Source organism: Zootoca vivipara, chromosome 10, assembly GCF_965207765.1.
Source record: "Zootoca vivipara chromosome 10, rZooViv2.hap1.1, whole genome shotgun sequence".
Classification (NCBI taxonomy): Eukaryota; Metazoa; Chordata; class Lepidosauria; order Squamata; family Lacertidae; genus Zootoca; species Zootoca vivipara.
The window spans coordinates 32,019,617-32,044,550 of NC_142593.1; the positions used below are offsets into that span (position 1 = coordinate 32,019,617).

General features: G+C 41.5%; 1 protein-coding gene and 1 long non-coding RNA gene across 3 annotated transcripts in view; one reads left to right on the plus strand and one right to left on the minus strand.

The window, feature by feature from the left end:
* Positions 1-1,190: 1,190 nt before the first annotated feature.
* Positions 1,191-7,478, minus strand: LOC148684418 (uncharacterized). Its single transcript, XR_015946226.1, has 2 exons — positions 5,680-7,478; positions 1,191-5,626 (listed from the first exon to the last, which is right to left on the minus strand). It is a non-coding gene; the product is annotated as an uncharacterized LOC148684418 (long non-coding RNA).
* A 6,952-nt stretch (positions 7,479-14,430) lies between these two features.
* ACOT12 (acyl-CoA thioesterase 12) overlaps positions 14,431-24,934 on the plus strand; it is a 31,739-nt gene continuing 21,235 nt past the window's right edge. Inside the window, exons 1-3 of one of the 2 annotated variants that reach the window (XM_035099974.3) lie at positions 14,431-14,910; positions 19,853-19,922; positions 24,347-24,407. In XM_035099974.3, the coding sequence (XP_034955865.1) occupies positions 14,793-14,910; positions 19,853-19,922; positions 24,347-24,407 (249 nt within the window). In that variant the 5' untranslated portion in view covers positions 14,431-14,792. The remainder of the gene's footprint in view (positions 14,911-19,852; positions 19,923-24,346; positions 24,408-24,934) is intronic. The other variant, XM_035099975.3, reaches the window with a different exon arrangement.

A 24,934-nucleotide genomic window follows, 5' to 3' on the forward strand; every position in this document is an offset into this window, starting at 1 on the left:
AACCATCTAAGCTCCATCTAAGCTAGGGGCATTATAATCTTTGAAATGCTTTCAAGTTAGTGGCCATCACCATTTTTTATGGCGGAAATTGCATACATAGAGTGAAAAGGTTATTTATAGCAAAAAGCCTTTGCCTGTGATTGGAGTATCTCACAATAAAGCAGTTGTCCAACCATTTCCCCTCTCTTCTTCAGCTTCCTTTGCCCACCCCAATTCCCAATTCCCCTGAGCACAAGTCATCTCGACTCATCATTTTGTCACACCCCCCCCAGCGTAGTTCATCCATTTCATCCTAGGCAACTTTCCTCACTTTTTCTGTTACTTCTTGCAACTTTCTCAGGCACCTCTTTCCATGTGTATAACCTTCACTCCTAGTTCCTTTCAACCCTTCCTTGCCAGATCCATCATCCTGTTCTGCAAATCCTTCTCCGTTCACTTTTATTGTAATACTTACCAATGGGTGACCAAGGCTTACGGGCATATGGGCATAACAGCTACCTTGCCTTTCCACCCATTTTTCCTTTCGCTAATCCTCCATCCCCCACAGAAAATCAAACTCCTAAGCATTTTTCAGCAAATCTGAATTTCTTATATTTTGGTATCCCGTTAATGAGCTTAGTTTATTGTGGGGTTTATTTCTCGTTCGCAAGACATACTCTATTCTACACGTCTTACCTCAGGATTGCAATTCCTAGCATTCAAAGCACAATATTTTGTCCCTTGGAAATATGCACTTCTTACCCTTGATAGCACATTCATTATTGTTGTGGAGGAATGTGGTGGTGTGAGTGCCAGATAGCTACTGAACAGCTTTGTGAGATAATTTAGTAATAAGCAACACAGTTCTGTTCCCACCCCCTAATGCAGGAATGAAGAACCTGTTTTTCTCCATATGTTGTTGGACTGCAACAACTGATCCCCCCCTGTCTGTTGACCATGCTGGAGCTAATGAAAGGTAGAGTCCATCAACACCCGAAGGACAGAGGTTCCCCATCCCTGCCCAGCACAAGTTTGTGAGCTGCTGGTTTAGGGTTTTTTGTGATGGTGGCTTTTTAAATTCTGTGGTGGTTGTCCATTTCCTTTTCTGCTCCACTGGAATGCACATATAGCTAGACTTTTTAATATTAAAAAATGGAGGTGAAATTGGTAATATAGGTATCTCTACATCAAGCCCTTTTTCAGTCCATCACCCCTTAATGCATGGCAAATAGCGCCATACATTACTGAAGATACATACATATGAACAAGTGTGTGTATGTGCATCAAACAAAGGATAAAGTGCAGTGGGGTACAATATGTTTGTGCATTAAACCCCATATTTCTTTGGCCATAGTAAGCAAGACAAACATGTTTGCTTTATGTACCTCGGTGTTTTGTGCAGCAAGCTTGTGAAGTGTGGACTTAAAGATACACTTTCAAATGGATCTTGTCATCCCACACTTTGTTTCATGCAAGAAACACAGGCGTGGAGCTTCCCAAGGGTCTGTAATTCAGAAATGCTAACTCATCTTGTAAATTATGCATATTAGTGCATAAACGTATGATTTAGTAAGTAATGACCCCTTTTGCTGTTGCTGTATATGTTTTCCTAGCATCATAATTCACAATAGAAGTTTACCTCATGCTGCAGGCAGTTAAAATGTATTTTCAGCTGTAGCCATGAATTCATCATCCTACTGGGGTTTCATCTTGTACAGTGTGAAGTTTACAAGAGAGTAGAGCATCTAACGATGTGCAAAACAGCATCCATTCAAGCAGGCAGGAGTCTGAATATTGCTGCTTGGCATACATAAAATTACACATGTCCAATAATTAAACTGTCCCTTGAATATACACAGAAAGTCAACATTGTCAATAGGAAAGCTGGTTCACACTGAAACAGACACCAACAAGCTAATAATCCAAGATTATCCCATTGATTTAGAAGTGCTATTGTTGAGCTGATATGTGCTAGTAGAAGGATCTTTCTGTGGAAAATCCCTGCATTATAAGATTTGTAACCAATAAAGCTTCTGACTGCTCTTGACTTAAGACAGAATTCTGAATCTACAGGGGTGATCCACAAACAGAAATGCAATTCCATGTATAAATTGTCCCTGTCATGGGTTCAATAGACTGCTGCAAGAATACAAAATCCTTTCATCCAGAATCTATTCAGAGGGACTGTAACCCAGAGATCTGCTTAATACTTGTGCATGCTAGTTTATCGGGGGAAGTGGATCTACAGATCTATGGATGGGATGGAAAGATTTAAAAATGCAATTCAGAAAACCATACATTACCATGACTATCATTGTATTTTAAAACATTCAAAACAGATAGTGTTCCCTCCCTCCTAACAAAAGATGTTCGTAAAAAAGTAATGAACCATTTTAAATTGTGTTTTAATTTATTTAGTAAAAGATTAGGAATCAAAACCAGAGTATTGGCTTTAAATAATGGTAAAACCCACAAGGAATAAAGTGTTCTCTGCAGACTATGATTCAGTTATATCTTTTATTTCAGAAAAGATGAGATCTTTACCAAAACATATTAAAAGGGATAATTAGGTACATTTTTAGTTAACTGATTTTTATTTCTTGTGATTATTCCCTTGAAAATAATTTATTGTGGCATCTGTTTTTTTATAGTGCCTACTGTTAAAAGACAAAATCTTTTGTTACACAGATTGTTTTCTGCCTTGAAAGTGTTTCTTTTAAAGGAAAAGGGACATCTGGGGTTAGGTCTGTTTCAGTTGTCTAATCCATCAGTAAACTATTGTCAATTTGCTAACATTTGCACAAGTTATTCTATGTAGATAATTTACTTTTCCTTTAAGACTGGCATTATAAACATTCATAACTATGGGTATGCTGTAAATTATTGTTGGTTTTGTGTAAGAAAACCTTTCACCACATTACTACTGTAGATTCTTGGTTTTTGATTGTATAGCCACATGTCTTATATACCTGTTCTGCCATCAAAACCTCCTTTTCCTATATTTTTAAACACTTAATAAGCATGCTTAGTAGTTTCTCATTTTATTTCATATAGCCCATGCAGCAATCACTGACAACATACAATTCTAATGCAATAGTCCAACCAGTCCACTTCATGTAAGTTATAGTAGCAGCTTACAGACTCTAACTAATACAATTAAACTGCATTGTAACTTATTTCAGTGCAATCTCCTGCCTGTTTACTCAGAAATAAGTTTCACAGAGTTCAGTGAGACTTACTCCCAAGTAAATGTGTACAGGATTGCAGCCTACAATATGTTTGTTTGGGGCATGTATGAATCTAGTGGAAAACTAGCTATTGAAATAAAGGTATGGAGACTGGTAGACCTAGAGTTCAGACTGCCAGGTGAAAAAATCCACACAAACAGCTTTCAGGGAGACAATCCATTTAGAATTTTAATAGCAGTATCAAAAAAAGAAGTCCCATATTTTTCAAAGCCCCTTCCAGATCATCTAGAAAACCTAGCAAGTTTATTCTTGCGGCTCCTGTGTAGTCCTGTATACAGGATCTAAATGTGCTTAAATAAAACATCAAAAAGCATTACTGAAATAGAATGCAGTATAGCAAACCTTGTCAAAATGCTATAAAATGACAATTAAATTAAATTCAGGTAGGTAGCCATGTTGGTCTTACGCAGTCGAAATATATAAAATATTTTTAAAAATTGTCCAGTAGCATCTTAGAGACCAACTCAGTTTGTTCTTGGCATGTGAAAGCTTATACCAAGAACAAACTTAGTTGGTCTCTAAGGTGCTACTAGACAATTTTTATTATTATTTTTTAAATTAAATTAAAATGCAACATGCTTCAGGCATACCGGTAATTGCCCTAATCCAACAGTATTTAATCCTAAATACCGACGCATGGTAAATATGAGCACTCTCTTCCACCTTAGTGTCTCTCATAATACAAAACTTCCCAAAATTAGTCTCCTGGATATCTGTGTTTGGAAGGCCGTTCTAAAATACGGGTTCAGCACCAACATAATATTTTCTCCCCAACCCAGCTTCTTAATGAGACTATCTAAGAGTAACCTCTTAAGTAATTAAAGAAGCAAGGCAATCTTTTGTGTGTGATTAGAAATTCTGCAGCTATGCATATGCCTATCAAAGTGCTGTTCTTTACTTGCTGTGCAAATTTTTTAAATTATCAAGTAATATTTCAAGGACTTAAAATAGTAGATACATTAGAAAGCACACACACTCATCAACAGCAGCATCCTTTGGTTTAGAACTCAGAGACCTGGATCACTGTTTGATAGACCTCTAGAATGAATGAGGGTCTAATTTTGTGCACCAGATAGCTAAGCACAAATGGATTCCACTGACTTGATAAATAATCAAGGTCAGCCAGAGTCCCTTTGTAGTAAGCTATCATGTATGTTGGTTGAGTGTTGTGTTTGTACAGATACCAAAACATAATTTTATCCAGATTATTTGATGATACACTCCTAAACCCATTTGTATACCAGTGGGGTTTCATTAAATTAAGACTATGTTGGGGTGAAATTCTACTGTACTGTACATTTGAATAATTTATATAGTAAACATTCACTGCATTAACATAGCAAATATTATACTATTTACTAATCTTTGTGAATCTGAACTGCGTAAAAACATTTTAACAAAAACGCTTAGACAATGCATTGCTTACAATACGTAGAATTTATATCCTGATTCTAAAGAACCTTTATTTAGCCGTCTTACGACTTAAGTAGAATGTGCTTCCAAATACAGAAGTTTCTAACAATGCTGACTCTTATATTAGTGCTTATTATGGCTTAGTAAATTGAAAATATTCTGTTTACATATTCATCTCCATGAAGCAATTTATGTCTGTCTGAGATTATTTTCCCCCTAGAAAGTATGATATTATGGGGCACACATTTGAGCACCCTAAAGCGAGTTTGATGGATATCTGTTCTAAAATACCATTGATATCCTCACTTCAGTTTAACCTCGTTTCACGTATAAAATAGCTATAGGAAGATGATAGATGATGCACTGATCTTGCAACCTTCATTCTACCATAAGAACTGCACCACTGTTGACTATAATTCTTACTGTTAACCTACCTAGTGACTTACTTAGACACGGGGGCCCGGTACTTAGGGATCACTGCTACTCCTTCACATATTCACGTTAAAGTGAAAAACTTTGAACCATGGAGAAGAAGTTTCCCTTACTCCAGGCCATCTGTTTCTCCACAGCATGGAAATCACCAATGCCTGCTGCAAATGCTAGGCTAATGCGAGTTGGGTCCAAGGAGTAGCAAAGGTTGTAAATTTGCCCTATGCTTCTGATATATGCCTTGTACTTCGGCACCAGCTATCTCAAATCTTGAATTTCTTTTACTCATAGATAGTTCTTTATTGGGAGAGTAGCAGGTTGCAATTTGGAGAACTTACCATAGTAAGACCGGAATACATTTTAGCAACACCAAAGCCCTATTATGACCCTTTTGAATATTAACTCAAGAATAACAGCTCTTTCAGAAAACACACACGAGATTTCATTAAGTGCTTTACTACCCAACGAGAGAGAGTAGGAATAGTTTGCTCAGCAGTGCAAATGTTGTGAATAAGTTATCTAGCATCTATTTGTTTTATTGATACTTTTCAGTGCACCTATACATATTGTATAATTGGTTTAGGGGAGTTTATGATACTTTTCAGTGCACCTATACATTTTGTATGATTGGTTTAGGGGAGTTTGGGACAGATTATGTAACTGTACCCAACATTACTGTTTACCTTTCATTGTCTTCCCTTCCTGTGTCTCTTAGTGTATGTTGATAACCAAAACAATTGATTTTTAGTAGTAGTTCCCTGCTTTCTTTTCTTCAAAAAACTTTATTGACTATGGGTACAGCTGACATCTCATTCTATATCCCATCATGGGTAGCCGATTCCCTTTTTAAAGTGCCATAAGATTATAAAGTGCACACACACACACACACACACACACGCCTAATTTTCCTAGCAATCTTTGTCCAAGTGACCTCATGTACAGAATAGGAAACATTATTCAGAATGCAACGTATTCATATACACATTCTGGTTCATGCATTAGTGTCTGGATCATGCATTAGTGTCAACTGTTAGAAAGCTTCCTTCCTTATCACACTTTATCAGCACATTGTATGTATTTTCCACGATGAAAGACAGGTAGTGTTTCACTGACTCTAATTGAAAACACTGTGTATGCTTGGCACTTCAACAGAATTCCAAGATGGAAATATCATACTGTGTAGATGCATCTTATCAAAGTTTCATCTGATATTTTATGAAACCTGAATCCCAGTGGACTCTACACACTTGGATTTTGGTAAACCAAACAGCAGCTAGCCTGAAAAGTAACAGGTGGAGAAAACTATAACAAATACTTTTTTTAAATGAGATTGGTTGGGGTATTTCGGCCATTTAACAATTTTAGCATATTCAATATTTTACTGCAGTTCCTTGAACGTGAACTTTCTACAAAGTGACCTGCACTTTGTGCAAAGCAACCAAACCATTGAATAGCCTACTTTGCACCTGCCCACCTAATTGTCTGAAATGTCATTCAAGCCATAAATTCCTTTGAGATATTTTGTGTTTGTGCAATCAAGGCTGTTGGGTTTGATGCCTTAGGTGTAAAGATGGCTTTCTATATACGGTTTGTGTGTATGAGTGCTTGGGTGCCCATATACACAGATAACAGCAAGTCTGATGTCTTTTTTGAAGCGAGGTATCTCTTTGAATTCCACCTACTGTGCTCTAGAAACTAGACACTTTTTAAATAAATAAATAAAATACAAACATTTCCTTTGAAAATAAGTGATACAAATACCTTGCTTAGTAGATTTGATATCAAAACTGAAGACCAAGAACTGAACAGGCAGGACTGTTTTGGCATCAAATCTTTTTAAACTGTTCAAAAATTTTATTTAGTGGAAGTATAATTTAGAATTAAGTGGAATGTCAGAACAAACTGGGGAGTTTTAGAAATAAATCACTCAGCAATCATTTTATAAAGTTTAACTTCTAAATGCACTATGATTTATTACAAAAATATATTTTCTTCTGCTTGCAGATATGGTTGTTCCATTTTGTGATAGTTTTAAACTAAAGCAGTTAATTTTGTTGCACTGTGTAACTGCATGAATTCATCAAGTGTACATATGTACCTGTGCAACATTTTTGGGGGTTTTGTATTTGAATTTCAGTATTGGTTATTTTTGTATTTTACTTTACCTGTATTGGAGTTGTAGTAGACATAATTTATACATATGATTTAAAAACTGTTTTGCAACTGAAAAGTCTTCTTTAAATTGTAAAATTTTGTTGATGGAAACTCATTAAAATGGTATAAAATTATATTAACAATTGTTTTGTGTTTTGATGCTCTCTGTACATAAATATGTATTTATCTGTTTTAATGGTGTTGTGTCTTGCAATTTTGGATACATTTTAGAATAAAGTTTCATTTTACAAAAAATAAGTTGTACTTTAAAAGCTATGTCGTTATCATGATCCAGGCATTGCCCTTGATAACTCCACTTGTTATTCTTAGAACTGTTCCAAGATGGATGAGTAATTTAAGCATTCTGGCCGGAATCCATAGAACTACTCTAGGTGCATCTAAGGCTTCTGACATGTTTAGTGAGTTATGTCTTTCCTTCCTTTCTTCTGAATCATTCCATACTGTATCCAATTGTGGTTTTTTTAAGTCCTCTCTGTTTTTAAATGAGTTTTGCCATGTGCCACAAGTACCTGCCTGAAAAACACGAGAAAGACTTTGTGTCATGCTGACCTCTGACTTCTGAAATGAGATCAGGAAGGGGCCCTATGGAGCTCCAAAAAGCCAGACTTTCAGCTGACCAGGGTTTTGCTCATCCTTTTTAGTTAGCTGCCTGATGTACCATGTGCTATGTGTATGTGTACACAAAGAGAGAAAGAAATGTGATGTAGAATTAACTCCTTGTCAAGATTCGCTGTCTAGAGTTATTAACAACACGGAGCAAAACCTTCAGGAAAAGCCAATTCAGGTATGTGTGTGCATGCGCCCATATATTATTACTTAAAACAACGACAGAAGATCCTTGTTATTTAAACAAAACTATTCTAGAATGGATTTATATTGCATGTGTGAACATCAAATTACTTGAAGATTTTGCTATCTGCTTTGCCGTTTGAGATTTTCTTAAGTTGCAACTGCATGTTATAAAACTTTATTTGCATTCATTTCAAACATCCTACATATTGTTAATTAGAAAAGCCCCAGAGTTCACCATGCATTAATCTTAGTCAAAGAATTTAACTAGCTACTGCCTGTTTATAGTGGTTTCTCTCCCCTCTTCTCCATGGTCAAACTGCTGCTGGTTTACAGAATATTCAAGAACTACGGGGAAAGGCTCAATACAAATGTTTGAAACTGGGAGATCTTCTACCTAGAAAGAGAGGGCGGTGTAGTTCTCATGCAAGGCCTAGATTGAAGCAAAATAAAATGCGCTGCAGGAGGCCAAAGAAGTGGGCAGTGGAGCCACTGCCAGAGGCGTACCTAGGCTTGCACCCAATACAACAAGGAGCTGTATTGGCACCCACCCCCGTCCCTTGCGCCCTTGGAGAGGCACACTTTTTCACCCCCTGGGCCTGTGCCCTTGGTGGGGGCCAACCTGACCAACTCCTAGGTACGCCCTTGGTCACTGCCCCACCAATAACAGTCTGCCTTCGCCCAGCCACCACCTACCTGCTTCTATACATACATCCAGTCCAGGGGATGGCACTGTCTTGTCCCTGAAGAACTCAGTGGTGGGGGTGGGGGAGGACAAAGCTAGAATGGTTTTCTTCGGCTGTGGATTCTGTAATTGGAGAGAATCCTAGAATGCACAGTTTGCAAAGAAGAAACTTGCACATATAGTACATATTCACACATTAATGTATTCATTGGTATCCACATTCAGAATGGCTCTTTATTTCTGAAAAAACACATACTGTACTTAGATGTTTTAACACATTAGCTTGGATTCTAGCAGCTCTCCCTTTTTGGCGCATAGCTGTCAACCCTCCCTTTTTTGCGGGAAACTCCCTTATTCCAAGCCACAGCTGTCAACCTTCCCTTTTTTTGCTGGAAATTCCCTTATTCCAGCGCCGTTTCCCGCTGCTATCCTGGATTGTTAGATATACCGTAGACTGTCCCTAGGACAGGTGAGGCTGCTGATCCCTTATTTTCAAATCCGAAAGTTGACAGCTATGTTTTGGTGTCGTCTCCTTACATATCCCTTCAGATTATATATTTTTCCTTTGTATAAATATACAAAATATTTAGCAGCTAAGCATACGGTACATGCAGTACAGATCTTGAAGTTGGTCCCTATAACCTTGAAATGGACTCTTGATTCCCCCCCCCTCACAATTTAACTGCACAATCTCCTCCTCAGAAACTAGTTATTGCAGAGAAGTTTAAAATAGCAGCCTTCCTTCTCTGCAGTAACTAGAAGGGCTGCTCCCCCTTCACCCGCTTTCTTTTTAATTCCAGAATCCCTCTATGCTGCCTAAAAGAGATCTCATTATCCAGGCTGAGCACAGACAGCTCCAGGGAATTCAAGAAGGCTTATACGTGAGCAGATTTAGACTTTGCCTTGCTCTGGGATGCCAACAGCTTTGCAGTTACTAATCTTATAGCAAACAACAGATACACTATGGGCAGAAACTCTGGTCAGCTGGGTCAAACTCAGCTTAGATGAGTCTTGAACATAAAAGAAGAGTTTATTTTAAAGAGCATTTTTTTGTGAAAACTTAAGCAATTCAAATATGACACTGTACATTTGGACCCTAATTTAGTGATTGAAGCCAAATTTGAGCATGTTTAGCTTTGAAAATATACCAGTGTTTTGTTGAGGTTAGAGCTTCTTTTTTGAGTTACAAACATTCATAGAGAAGAGAGTCTATAGACTATGGAAAAGGCAAGGGGGAGAAAATAATGGCCACTACACTTAGTTTATACACACATTATTATACAGCAATTTCTAAAGCTGCTGGAGCCAGTTTTCCCGAGCAGAGCTTTCAAGAGTCCTCACTGAAGAACACCTGGCCAATGATAATTGAGTGTAAATTTCACTCTTAAAAACAACAGGCAATGGAAATAAACTCAGTGTTGGGTTCTGCCTAATGATTTGTAAACACACCTATGCATCTGCAATGCTGGATTATATGAGAAATTATATTTTGCATCATGGGTTCCAAAGGGGAAATGGATTGGCATTGTTACTTAACACCTTGCTTTCAAAACAATAATTTAAAGTCCTGCCAAAATATAAATCTCCTAATTTGAGGGGAAAATTCAGCTGGAGATAATCAGGTCAGAAATGTACCGTGTTTCTCATATTATAAGACATGTCTTATATTTATTTTTTCCTCAAAAAAACCACTATGGCTTATTTTCAAGGGATGTCTTATTTTTTTCCTCCTCCTCCTGCCGCGGCCGGCATTGCTGCTGCGCCTATCACTATGTCTTATTTTCGGGGTATGGCTTATATTCCTTGAATGCTTAAAAATCCTGCTATGGCTTATTTTATGGGTATGTCTTAAAATATGAGAAACAGGGTATAGACCATAATCCAACTACAAAACCACTCAAAACAGCTTTTGTTGTTGTTGTTTAGTCGTTTAGTCGTGTCCGACTCTTCGTGACCCCATGGACCACAGCACGTATTTAAAACAGCTTTTAAATACAACTAAGAACAAAACTCTGCATAGAATACATACATTGTAACCCAAGGAACATTGATATTTTAAAATACCAAATCTTCTGGCAAGACATACCAGAAGCTCCGATATAACAGAGTGTGCAAACATTCTGCTTGCTGTGGAGCTCAAACTGAACAACAGAATGTTTCACTACTGTCCAGCTTCTCTCCTGGAAGCAGAAGGTCAGGTTGACCAGAATTCAAAGCTCGCACATGTGCCTAGAGACATGAAGATGTGTGCAGGTGAGTAAAAAAACTGAGGACTAAAAATCCTTACTATAGTCAGAAGTAAATCTTATTGACTTAAATAGGGCTTACTCCCAGGTAAATGGGGTTAGAATTGCAACTGGGGTGTTGGGAGGGTGTTGTTGAGAGGTTTGTTGCTGTTGGGTTTCTTTTTTTTGCACCTTTATATATTTTTTGATTGGTGTAGAAATTGTTCAGGCTGGTTGTGTGTTTTTAAATGTTTTAGTTATTGTTTATACCTACTTTTGTTATGTAGTTGCATAGTTATTCATGTTGTAAGCTACTTTGAGCATGGTTTGAACTGTGGAAAGGCAGCATACAAATGAAATTATGTATGTCTGTATGTATGTATGTACCGTATGTATGTATGTATGTATGTATGTATGTATGTACCGTATGTATGTATGTATGTATGTATGTATGTATGTATGTATGTATGTATCCCCTCAAGAGGAAGTGAGAGGGCTGGGCAGAAGGCAATAAGTTGAAATCTCAGGGAAGAGAAGATGGAGATAACCCCCTTGAGAAAAAGGAGGTTGTATAAGAAGCTTGCAGGAAGTGTGTATTGTGATCAGTCTTTGTGGGGTGGAGTTGCCTGAATGTCTGGCTTCTAATTCCTGGATCCAGCATGGATTCAAGTGCTGGAATAGCCAGGCCAATGTGGGTAATGGGCCATTAAGGAAAACAAAGCAGTGGCTCTGTGCCAGAGGCAAAACTGGTGGGCCTCCCGTTCCCCAACTCTGTTAATCAGAAAGACAAAAGGCCAGAGTTGAGGGTTGTGTTGTATGAGCTAGAAGCTGGATGCAAAAAGCAGAAAGGATGGAAAGGCAGAGAGATTTCTGCTGGAATAACAAGGTTGTGTCTATGCTGCGAACCCCTCCATCGCAGGCTCAGGTTGTATATGTGTGTAAATAAACCAGTAACGTGTGGGACACCACTATGCCACACTCCCTTAAATCTTGCACCTCTCAGAGATTGGGGTGGCGTGCAAAAGTATGTTTCTGGCAGGAAGGGAGTGAATGGAGAAGCAAGTATGATGGACAATCAAGAAGGATGGCTGGGAACCAGAAAAAAAGCAAGACAAATGGCTAAGAAGCAGCCCCCTTGAGAAAATTATATGGGTGACTGAGTAACAGAGTAGGGGAAAAAAAGTGAGTCTGAGAAAATTCCTAGGGACAATAAGGTGTTTATTCTGTTGAATAGGACACCAGCAGGGGGTGGGGGGGTGGGATTCGAATTTGTATGGCTGTAAACTATGAGGGTAAAGGGTTGTTAGATACCTCCCCGATAAATCTTATTTATTTTTATTTAACAAATAATTCGCCCTTCACCCAAAGGCCCCAGGACAAGATAATTCATACATATTAAAATATAGGAACACTCAGAAAAGAATATTATGCTGATAGTATAAATAATTTATAATACCACAAAACATTAAAACATATCAAGTAGTAACAGCAATAGACGTGGTTAGCTTGTTCTTTGGAGAACGAGGTTTACCTTCCTTTTCCTGCTACTCTGGCTGGGTTTTTTTTTTTATCACACCTACTCATATAATTTTAAAAGATACACCACCATATTCTTTTATAAGATGCAACCCTGTTGCCATGGCACCGCTTATTTCTCAGCCCCTACCTCACATTCTCTTCCTGTGGAGATGTTTACACCCTGCTTGTAAGACTGGTTCATACTGGATCATAATGCAAGAATCACTTGGGGTCTGTAATTCCACTGTAAGCATTACATGCCATGATTTCCACTTGTAAGGTCAGCATAGCCATGTCATCCAGATTCAAAATACACTAGCTTTGTTCCCTATATCTTTTTGAGTCTGAATCCACTCCCTTCAGAAAAGTCTCCAATCTGACCAGAGCTGTAGGTAGGTGATCTTGCACCCCTGGCAGAACCATTCAGATTGTGCCCCCTAGCCACGGACAAATTAGCTCTTCTTTCTGCTTCTCCTCCAACCCTCTCCCCCACCCATTCAATTCACCCTCTATTAAAAAAACCATTATGAGGCAATAATCAATATTTATATTTATGGACATATTTTAAGCCGATTTTGCACACACACACCCCTCACCTGCTCCCCTGGCGGGGGCCCACCTCATCACCCCCTACCCCACCCCCCTAGCTACGGCCCTGAATCTGACACCTCCTTTTTCCACCAGGAACCAACACAACCACTGAGCAATTCAATTTATTTACTTTCCACGTAGCTTTGACATTGCAGGTTCATCCTACGAAATCCTCTACATGCTGTTGAAAGACCAAAGGACAAATGAGGCAGTAAATGCTATATAACACACAGCTACCTGTGAGAAAAATCCCAGAGAGGCTGTAATGTGAATTTGCTAGATCTCCATGAGATTTTTCTAACCCCCACCCACCCACCTCCCCCATCATCTTATTGCCTCCTTACTGTTGAAAAAGTTGTACTTCCCAGATACTACCACAAGATGTCATATGGGGAAACTCTAGGCAAGACACCTGTCAGCGTAACCATCTCAACTTTTCCCAACTCTGCAGATCTGTGTTCCCTTAGTATAAGCCTGTTCTTCTAATTTATCTTGCACAAAGATCTGGTAAATAAAACTTTTTTTAAAAAAATGATGCCATTTATTCTTCAGTAAGCATGGATGCAGGGCCAGCCCATGTCATTTCATTTTCTGGGGCAAAGTGTTGAGTGAAGTTCTACATTAGGAACAAGTGGAGTGGGGTGGGGTGGGAAGATGTTGTACATTGTGATTTGCTGCCCCTGTAGATCCTGCCGCCTGAAGCAGTTTCCCCACCTGGCCTCATGGGTGGGCTGACCCTGCACGGATCCCCAGCAGGTATAGCATAAAATTTACAATCTAGAAGAAAAAATGGGAAGGCAACCAATTGCAGGAAAAAAGGGGTGGGGATGACTGGACAGAACTTGATTTAAGCAGAATTCTTATTTGCGGGTGCTGGTGGTGGGTTCAAGCCTGGACCCCAATAATAATGTGATGGGCTCAAATAATAATTTTAAAATTATTGTGCAATTGGAGGTTCACTTCCTTCATTCCTTTTGATATGTAGTTTTTGCAAAGGTAATAGATTTTTTTTAAAAGCAACTCAACTGTTGAGAACTCGTGAAATATGCAACCCCCTAATCAAAGGGTCATTTCGATTTCCCAGAGGCCTCCACTGCTGGCCATTCTCCCTGTCGGAGAAGTTTCAACGTGAAACTGCTTAGCAAGACGACCGATTATATCCGTTTAAGGTTGAGGAAAGATAATGGTCGCTTGTGACAAAGGGCGACCCCTTAACCCTTTTATGGAGGTCGGCTCCCGCGCTGCGCAACGTGCCCACTTTCGGGTCCGTCCCACTGCCTTAATCGGTGTCTCCCGCGAGCTTAATTTTAACAATGCATGATATATCCAACCGGGGCGCTTTTTGTGATTATCGCACGCAGTTTAAATTTTATTTTCCATAGCAGCTGGAAGAAGGTGGAAAGGACGGGAAGCACGCAGCAACCCATTAAGGGCGGGAAGGTGAAGTTCCCCTCCTTCCTTAGCTACTAAGCAACTTCGAGGAACCTGCCCCGCGTGGGCCGAGGACGCGGCCGCCGAAGGAGGGAGCTGGTTCGCCGCCAAAATAAGGGCACCGCCAGTTTCCCTTCGACGCCCAGGAAAGCGAGCCTTGCGCCTAATTACACATTAGCCCGGCAGCGCAGCAGCAAGAGCAGGGCGGGCGGGCGGGCATGCGAAGGTCCGAGCTGAATCTGCAGCAGGCGCCGCCACAGACTCGAGCGAGCGAGGCGCAGCGCAGGAGGCGGCGGCACCGCTGGCTCCATGGCGGCCGCGCAAGTGCACATGTGCCAGACCATCTTTCCCGCGCACACGAACTACCGCGGGGAGTTGGGCGCGGGGCAGCTGCTCAAATGGATCGACACCACGGCCTGCCTGGCGGGTAAGCGCGAGCGCCCCCTTCACCCACCCACCACCTGCTCCAGGCGCTCAGGGTGGCCTCAGGACGGGGGGTGGGGGTGGGTGGGACGCGCAGCAGCGGGTGCTTCTAGCCCCCTCGTCTCTTTGGCGAGGTGCCTGGCTGTTCAGCACCTCTTCCAGGCCTTCTAAGAGTTGCATGGCACAGGCAGAAAGTCTGCTGGTGCAGCTCTTATCCACCTAACAGGTGGAGATAGGGCGCAAACTTGATGGATTTTTTTTTTACTTGTCTCGCAAGTAATAAGAGGCAGCAAGCCCAATCCTCATCTTCATGATGCTGTGACTTCCTCCTTTGCACAGTGTCCTCAGATTGGGAAGAGAGGTTTTGCAGTAAGGCCAGGTGCCAACTTCTTCCCGGAGGGAACCCTGTGGAACTCAATGGGACTTATTTCTGAGGAGACATGGGTAGAATGGTGCTGCCAACTCCTTACACTGCAATTCTAAGTATATCTACTCAGAGGTAAGTCCTATTGAATTCATTGAGGCTTACCTCCAGGTGAGTGGGTTTAGGATTGCATAGTGCCAGCATAAATCCAATTGTGTTCATTAGCAGATACTAAGGAGCACAAAAATATTAGTAAATTGTTATTTCTCTCACTCTGCATGGTATCATTCTAGAATTATATGATTATTATGCTGGCGCTTGCAATTTCCAGAGGTTTTTTTATCCTTCAATAAGGATGTGAGGTATACTGGAGCATTTGTAATGCAAACTAGCTTAATTACAATACTCACTTTGTCAGTATTTAAGGATTTCACAGCTTTAAAAATTAAAACAGGTTAATTTTTCTCTTTTATATAACCCCCGTTACTGAATGATTTTATCTTTTTTGTCACAACTCTCCTATGAGGTAAAGGTAAAGGGACCCCTGACCATTAGGTCCAGTTGTGACCTACTCTGGGGTTGCGGCGCTCATCTCGCGTTATTGGCCGAGGGAGCCAGCGTACAGCTTCCAGGTCATGTGGCCAGCATGACAAAGCCGCTTCTGGCGAACCAGAGCAGCACACGGAAATGTTGTTTACCTTCCCGCTGTAGCGGTACCTATTTATCTACTTGCACTTTGATGTGCTTTCGAACTGCAAGGTTGGCAGGAGCTGGGACCGAGCAACGGGAGCTCACCCCGCCGGGGGGATTTGAACCGCCGACCTTCTGATCGCCAAGCTCTAGGCTCTGTGGTTTAACTCACAGCGTCACCTACTTCCCCTCCTATGAGGTAGGAAAGCGTTATTAAGCTAGGGGTCACCATGGACAAATTTGGAATTTTGAGAGAGTGCATGTTCACCACCCTTCAAGTAGGTTCTCTCCCCTGGGCCATTCCCCACAAAAGGCAAAAAGAGAATCTGTGTGTGTGTGTGTGTGTGTGTGTGTTTGTGCATGTACGCCTTTATGGCCTCTGGACAAAAGTTGGAAGCAGTAGAATTAAAATGCATTCTCTTGAACTTGTATGATTTTACAAAGAACCCCCCCCCAACCTTACAGTGGTATATTTTACATTCAACTACACAGATCCAGTGCTTGCCAACACACACACACACACACACACACACACAAAATTTTTACTAAAGATGGCAACAACCCACCAACAAATCACAGAACACCCTCTGTTGATAGAGAGTTGACTTTTGAATTGTTGGTTGTTTTGAGGGAATCTCTTGTAAAAATTATGAGGATCCAGAAAGAAGACTCAGGGGCTTCTTGGGCACCAGGAAAAGTCCTCAAGACCGCTATTGTGGCTATGGGCACCACACTAAGCAAGCCATATTTTTCACACATTTGTATACAACGCTGGCAGTAGAATTAAACAGCATTCAACAGAAACCCATGTTCTGCATCCTGCTTTTGCTTGTACTGTTTTGTCTGAACTTGCACAAGACAGCTACTGAACACATGCACTCTCTCCATGAAGATTGGTATATGGCAGGCATGTCCATCAGGTAGATCGTGATCTACAGGCAGATCACTGGACGTCTGTGGTAGATCACTGGTAGATCATTGGCTCCCCCTAAAGAAGCTGAACAACCGTGGCTCCCCTAAAAAAGCTCAACGACCTGAACCCCCCAAAAAAGGGGGTAGATCACTGCCAGTTTTTAACTCTGTGAGTAGATCGCAGTCTCTTGGGAGTTGGCCACCCCTGGTATATGGTTACAGCTGTTGGATGACATTCCTTAGTTAAGCCAATTGCTTGCTAATAGTCGGGAATTATTGGTTGGTGTTCTCTCAGTGGTAACATAGGATTGGAAATGTTTTCCTGAATGACCAGTTTGCCTGTGAGGTTAGATCCGATACCACTGTTGTGGCAGAGAGTGTGTGTAACAGAAATGGCTATTTGAATCTGAGCCACTCATGGGAGAAAGTGGAGAGTATTGAAGGTGAGCTGGCTAAAAAACGAGAGATGGTGCAGATGCTGTATACAGTACTGGGAAACCCAATACAGGATTAGCATCTGTACTGCCTGTTCCCAATATTCTTTGCTTATCTATTTGTAAGGAAAGTTCACAGCATTCTCTCAACCAAAGGAAATTAAAACGAAGCAGCTATGCCCCATGACCTCTCATGGGGATGTGTGATTGGAGTGGGGATCATTTAACAGTAAAGTTCAGAGAAGCACACTTTGTTTAAAGGATGGGCCAGCATGTTTTAGGAGGTAGAGAGCTGGACTTTGTTGTGGGGGACTTAAGTTCAAGCCCCACTTTAGTTATCTACTTCACAGGTATACAGAAGGTAGATCAGGCAGCAGGTTTCGGCCTCCGAATTGTTTAACAATGGCGATAACAAAATGAACATTTCCTTCCTTAAATTAGGCTGCTGAAAGGAGTAAGCCTAGACTTCTGTGTGAAAGCATATTTAATGCACATTTAAAGCACATGGCTTTCTTCAGGGAAGTCTGGGAACTATACTTTACCACCCCCACAGAGAGTGCTACAGTTCTAATTGGCAAACTACAACTTCCAGAATTCTTTGGGGGAAAAGCCATGTGCTTAAAATGTGCATTAAATGAAAACAAATCCCTAGGCCCAGAGGCATCCTGCAAGTGAGAGCCAGTGTGGTGTAGTGGTTAAGAGTGGTAGACTCGTAATCTGGGGAACTGGGTTCGTGTCCCCGCTCCTCCACATGCAGCTGCTGGGTGACCTTGGGCTAGTCACACATCTTTGAAGTCTCTCAGCCCCACTCACCTCACAAAGTGTTTGTTGTGGGGGAGGAAGGGAAAGGAGAATGTTAGCCACTTTGAGACTCCTTCGGGTAGTGATAAAGCGAGATATCAAATCCAAGCTCTTCTTCTTTTGCACCTGGCTCTACCTGGTAGATCTTAGGGTTCAGATAATTAAAAAACAAACTTCTGAGAAATCTGAAGCCTGGCTACCCTGATGGACCTCACAGGGTAATTATGAGGATGAAATGGAGAAAATTCTATAAATATCCTAAACTCCTTGGAGGAACAGTAGGCTACAAATGTTAACAGATAAATGGGGGGGGGAGTTTTCCATCTTTTCCTTCGGAAGTTAAGCATTACTCAGGAGGTTGTAAATTATTTCAAGCACTATCTCACCAGTACCCTTATATCTAGTTCACAGAAGGCCCAGTTTCGTGTTCTTATTAGACAGATTCTGGCTCTCTGGCTATTAGAGATGATGACGACAGTGTTCTACTTCAGTTGTCAGAGGCATATACTGCCTCTGAATATCATTTGCGAGGAATCGCTAGTGGTGAGGGTGCTGTTGGATTCAGGAGCTGCTTGTGGGCTTCCCGCAGGCCTCCAGTTGACCACAGTAATTAGGCTGCTGGACTAATTTCCTCACATATAATTTTTAAGAAAGCACTTTTGTGGATTTCAGTTGTGTTTTGTTGATAATCTTGCTATGTAAGCCATTTAGGGAGTGTTGTCATGAAGCAATCTATAATTAACAAATGAATAGAATTTATAGATTTTTGGGGGTGGGGGGATGGGAGAACGTGTATGCTTGTTGGGAAGCCGCAGTTGGAACTGGTAAATGCGATAAAATAGATGCAGGATAACAAAACCAGATGGGGTAGCCAGTGCCACAGAAGACAAAACCGGGATTCAATATGACCTTAACTAGGCCCAACTAAGAAGATGAATTTCAGTAGGGACAAATGTAAGGTTCTGCACTTAGGCAGGAAGAACCAGAAGCACAAATATAAGATGGAGGACACCTGGATTGCTAGTAGTACACGTGAGAAGGATCTAGGGGACTTAATGGACTACAAGCATAATGTGAGTCACCAGTGGGATGCAGCAACAACAAAAAAGCAAATGCTATTCTAGGCTGCATCAACAGAAGTATAGTGTCCTGATGAAGGGAAGTAATAGTACCCCTCTATTCTGCTTTGGTCAGACCACACCTGGAGCACTGTGTCCAGTTCTGGACACCACAATTTAAGAAGGATGTTGACAAGCTAGAAAGTGTGCAGAGGAGGGCAACCAAGATGATCATGGGTCCAGAAACCTTATAAGGAATGCTTGAGGGATTTGGGTACATTTAGCCTAGTAAAGAGGAGGCTGGGAGGAGATATGATAGCCATCTTCAAATAGCTAAAGGGCTGTGACATGGAGGATGGAAACAAGCTTGTTTTCTCCTGCTCTGAAGGGTAGGAACTGAACCAATGGATTCAAGCTACAAGAAAGGAGATTGGGACCGATTCCTTAGGGAGGTGGTGGACTCTCCTTTATTGGAAGTTTTTAAGCAGAGGTTGAATGACCATCTGGGAGTCCCTTCTAGCTCTACAATTCTATGATTAACAATGTGCATCTTTGGAAGGAAAGCATCGTACAGTATGTGTAAAGTGGCCCTTAAAAGACAACCAAATTAACCATGCTTAAGGGCAAAGGCATGTTGAGAGGAAACTTATAATTGCTTACCTGTTTATTATTGCCTTTTCTTCCAAGCTGAGAAACACGCTGGCATGCCCTGTGTGACAGCATCGGTGGATGACATTCAGTTTGAAGAGACTGCCAGGTACAGATTTAAATAGTTATTATCAACACTTTTCACAGCCTTCTTTATTTTCTGTGTAACAGAGATTAACCAGAACATTAAAAATTGGTCCAGTGAACATAGGAGATGATCCTCTGAAGGGTGGCCAGCGTCTCTCAGCCTGAAGACCATGTTCTGTCAAGGGGCCTCATGACAATAGTGGACAAGGGCCAGATGCAGAAGGAGGTGGAGGAATGTATGAGGCTCTTGCCTTTGTACAGTAGGTTACATTCCAGCCATGTTGAAATCCAACACACACATTCCTCAATTCTATATTCAGCCAGTGGCGAAGCTGCATGCTCCGCTACTGGGGGTGTGCCGCGCATCCTGGGGGGGCATGGCACGTTGCCAGTGGGGGGCGTGCTGCACTTCCAGGGGGCGTGGTACGCTGCCTATGAGGGTGTGGTGCGCCGTCCGCAGGGGCGTGGCGTGCGTTCTGGGGGCATGACGCACCACCTGTGGGGGTGTGGTGTGTGTCCGGGGGGGGGGCCCGCCGCAATGGCACCCTACCGGAAAGTGGTGCCAGGGGCGGTCCACTCCCTCCACACCCCCTTTCCTCCGCCAGTGCATTCAGCTATGCAAGTATTATGATCATAGTTCAAATAAACATGGAGACAAAGACAAAAACTCTCAAGGAGGGCATGGGGGAGGGGCCCAAGATAGGGGTGTGTGACTTATGGGGGCGGAGTTCAGATAGCAGTGCCTGCTAGAGATATAAGTTTGTCTACCATGAGATAAATACAACCATTTACTGAGAAAGGAAACCATTTTTTTAAAATCTTGCAGTGTTTTTCTTGATATGACAATGAATGGCATTCATGCATAAAAAGACATAAATTGGCATTTTCCCCATTTTCAAAGATTATGTATTTAATGGATTCATAAAAACGCATGCAACTCAAGAAATAGATCTTGCTCTTCAACTTCCAGAAATAAGGGAGGGGTGTTTCCCCTCTGAAGCTAATAGCAAGCAATTTTTGCCAGTCAACTGTTTGTCTCGATTGTTAATGTGGGAGAAGTCTGGCAGTTTGATGAAGTTTAACCTTCCACCTGAGTGTTAATTAACTTTAAAAGCATTTATAATTAATGTTAATGTTCATTAATTTTGAAAACTAAGATAACATTTCTTTCTGCTGTGTTGTAAAAGCATGAAATGATGGCAAATGCAATTATTAACTTCTGCTGGATTTTAGACTACAAGTCTGTGTTTTCCTGAGGAGCAGGGCATGATGGGTTCATGCAGTATTTACTAAATGGCACAACTTTGTGAGCACAAATACATATGTAGGTGCCATATCCATGCACAGGAAGGTCATATTACAGCAGTTACCTCTGGTATGAAGAAACAAAAGAAACAATAATATATCTACAGTGATTCTCCAGTTATAGTGTTGCGTGAATCACTTTTCACACGGATGTTTAATATCATGCTTCCCCCCCCCCCCCAATGAGATTCATGTGTACTCATTAGTGGCTTAAAATGCAGCTAGGTCATTCTTTTTCTCAATTCAAGCTGGTATTGGGGTAGAGAAGCCTCAAAACACAGTATTTCAGAAGAAATGACAAGATAGAGGAGTGCATTGGATGCTGAGTAAACAAGCATGCACGCAGCCAAGTCCTGTGGAATGCAGTGAAGCTTATTTCTGGGTAAACAGGGATATGCTTGGACTGTATGTTGTTTCTAAGCTGAAAACAAGATGTCCCCAAGTCTTCTACATTCCCATTTCCCAAGAAATTAGCTGTGTTTCTTTAATCCACAAGGGATATAGTAGTGGTAGCCAGCATGGTGCCGCTACGTGTTGTTGGATTCCAAGTCCCATAATTCCTGATCGGCGGTTCTGCTGGCTTTGAGTTGGACTCCAACAATATCTGGAGTGTGCCATGTTGGCTACTCCTGAAATGCAGGAGAAAATTACTTGTAACAATGTGATTTTTGCACAACGAATTAAGAGCAATGCACCTTATTCCTTCAGCTCTTGCACTCCAAATCAGAGTTGTAGTTGTTATTGTGGTTGTTGTAATTATTACTCCTACAACTATCTTTTGGCCTGTCAACTCCTAAAGCACCAAAGGACTAGAAATCAAAAGAGAAATAGGAGGTGCCCAACCCCATGTTTCTGTTGTAAGATGAATGTGATGGCAGAAAGGCAATCACGGGAGAATTGGGGGGCAAGAGAAACCTTAACTCTTCCCTCCCTGCCAATTCTCCCTGCAAATGCCCCCCCCAGCTGGTTTAGGTATCCATCCCCCCCTGCATAGACAAACTGTAACGTTGCCAGGTTTTTATGCTCCTTGCTTTGTCTTTGAGATGGTTAGAATTTTCGAATATCCATCCTGTTTGAGTAAAATCTGCTACTTATATATGGTCCCCCTCACTTAACCTGCCTACAGGGAAAACAGCTCTCCCCCCCCCCCCATTAAAGAATAAACATTGTTGTTTGTGTTCGTACACCGTGTGAATTCATCAGCAGTGTCTATTTTATATAAGTTTGTATTTTAGATTTCCCTCTCTTTTTGCATTTTCTTTGTGTACCCTTACTGAGAGCATTCAGCCTGCTACACTTCAAAAGGTCCCCATCACTTACAAATGAGAATGCAATGGTCTGTGACACCACAATGTTCCCTGAATTCCAATTCCCAGAGCCTCTGTTTAGAGCAAGTGGCTTTCGGGGTACTTTTCAACAGTGACAATGGAACTTCCTATACTGTATATATAAACAGAATTATTAACTATAGATGGGATGCCCCTGGCCTTACAATGACTTTTTAAAGAATGTTTAGATAGTGTTCACACGCCAGACTTCAGGAGCTCTGGGTTCTAGAGAATGAGATTAGATTCTAAGCATTTCAGGGAGATACTCTGAAAATAAAGGCATAAATATAAGAATAAGCCAGAACCACATAGTTGTAAAAAATTCAAGGTGAGAGGAACTTAGCTTGGTGATAGCATGTTTGGCCCCTGGCATCACCAGTTAAAAGAAATGGGTAGCAAGTGATATGAAAGACCTCTACTAGAGGCCCTATAGAACCAAGGCTAGTTAAAGCAGACAATACTGGACAAAATAAATACTTTTACCTGGTAAAAGATAGCTTCTTACGCTCCTAAGGGACTAAAGAAAAGAAAAGTAACCATGTGGTTTTGGCTCCAAGCAGCACCAGCAACATAATGTGTGGAAGTGGTCCCAGCCTTGCAAAATAAGATAAATGAAAGCACCTCTTTATGCAGCGCATAGTTAAAACTGGCCACGGTGGTGGCCAGAAAAATATAACTTTAAAAGAGGATTAGGTAAACTAATGGAAGTGGAGGCTGCTAACCATGATGGTTCTGCTTTGCCTGCAGAGTTGGAGGCAGTAATGCTTCTGAATGCTGTTTGTGGCAAACTGCAGGAGGGGGGGCTCTCTTGTGTAAGTGTCCTGCTTGCTGGTTCCTCATAGGCATCTTGTTGGCCACTGTCAAAATAGGATACTGGACTAGATGGGCCATGGGACCTGACCAGCCAGGCTCTTATGTTTTTATGTCCACAAAAGTTTCTAAGCTGCAAAAAAATAAATTAAAGAAAATCTTCTAGCATGATGAAGTGCTGCTAGAGGAGGAACAGAGAGTTCTGCCCCTCCTACGGCAAACCAGAGCAGGACAGCTCACTCGGTTTCCATGCTAGGTGCAGAGGAAGGACAGAATGTTCAACCTCTGATTGGCCAGACCTCCCACATACCTAATGGAATTTCCTGTTACCATTTGCAATCAGGCGAGAGTGCCTGATCCAAGGCTGAGATAGCCTTTCTTTGTCGGTACTTCACATGTGTGGATCCTGGCAATGAAAACCAGATTCCAGGTCCAGGGTTATATAGGCTCTAATTAAGACTTGCTACTCTTTCTGTCCTTGCTCCTTGGAAACAGCAGAACAGCATCAGCCTGCATTGCAATCGCATCTAGAGGAAGAACCCCTTCAAAATATGTAGCTTCCTCTTCACTTTAAAGTCCAAATCAGGTTATGCTCTCTCCTTCCTTGGAGGTTTTTTTTAAGCAGAGGCTAGGTGGCCATCTGCGATGGATGATTTAGCTGAGATTCCTGCATTGCAGGGGGGAGTTGGACTAAATGATTCTTGGGGACCCTTCCAAATATTCTACAATTCTGTGGTTCTATGATTCTATGATAAGTGTTCAGCAGCTTGCCTGTGGGCAGAGGCTGACCAATCAGCAAATCACCTTCCTTGCCATTGCCCTGTGGAGCCAAAATGCTTTATTTCTGCCAATACCCCTCTCTCCCTCTGGTATTGATGGCTGGCCATGCAGTAGCCAGCAGTGTCATGTTGCCATTGCTGTATCGGGGCCAGTAAAGGCCTGGAACAGCTTATAATATTCTGTTTTTGTACAATGAGATTATGGTGCTTTTTTCTGTTAATAGAGTCGGACAGATTATCAGCATTAATGCTAAGGTAAACCGGGCATTCACTACGAGTATGGAGGTAAGAGACTGCATTTGTTTGTCTTGGTCTGTTTTTAAGATGGTGTTATATAGCCAGAATGAAACAAATGAAGGAACGAATTCATGTTAAGTAAATGGCCATCGCCAGTAGGATGTATTGAGCGGGGACTCAAATCTCTCTCACTAGTTTTTATCCCCTTCTCTACATTTCATAATCATAATCATTATCCTTCAAGCCCAGTATACCTGAAGGAGCATCTCCACCCCCATTGTTCTGCCCGGACACTGAGGTCCAGCGCCAAGGGCCTTCTGGCAGTTCCCTCACTGCAAGAAGCAAAGCTACAGGGAACCAGGCAGAGGGCCTTCTCAGTAGTGGCACCCACCCTGCGGAACTCCTTCCCATCAGATGTCAAAGAGATAAATAACTACCTGACATTTAGAAGACATCTGAAGGCATCCCAGTTCAGGGAAGTTTTTAATGTGTGACATTTTAATGTATTTTAAATTTTTGTTGGAAGCTGCCCAGAGTGGCTGGGGAAACCCAGCCAGATGGCCGGGGTACAAATA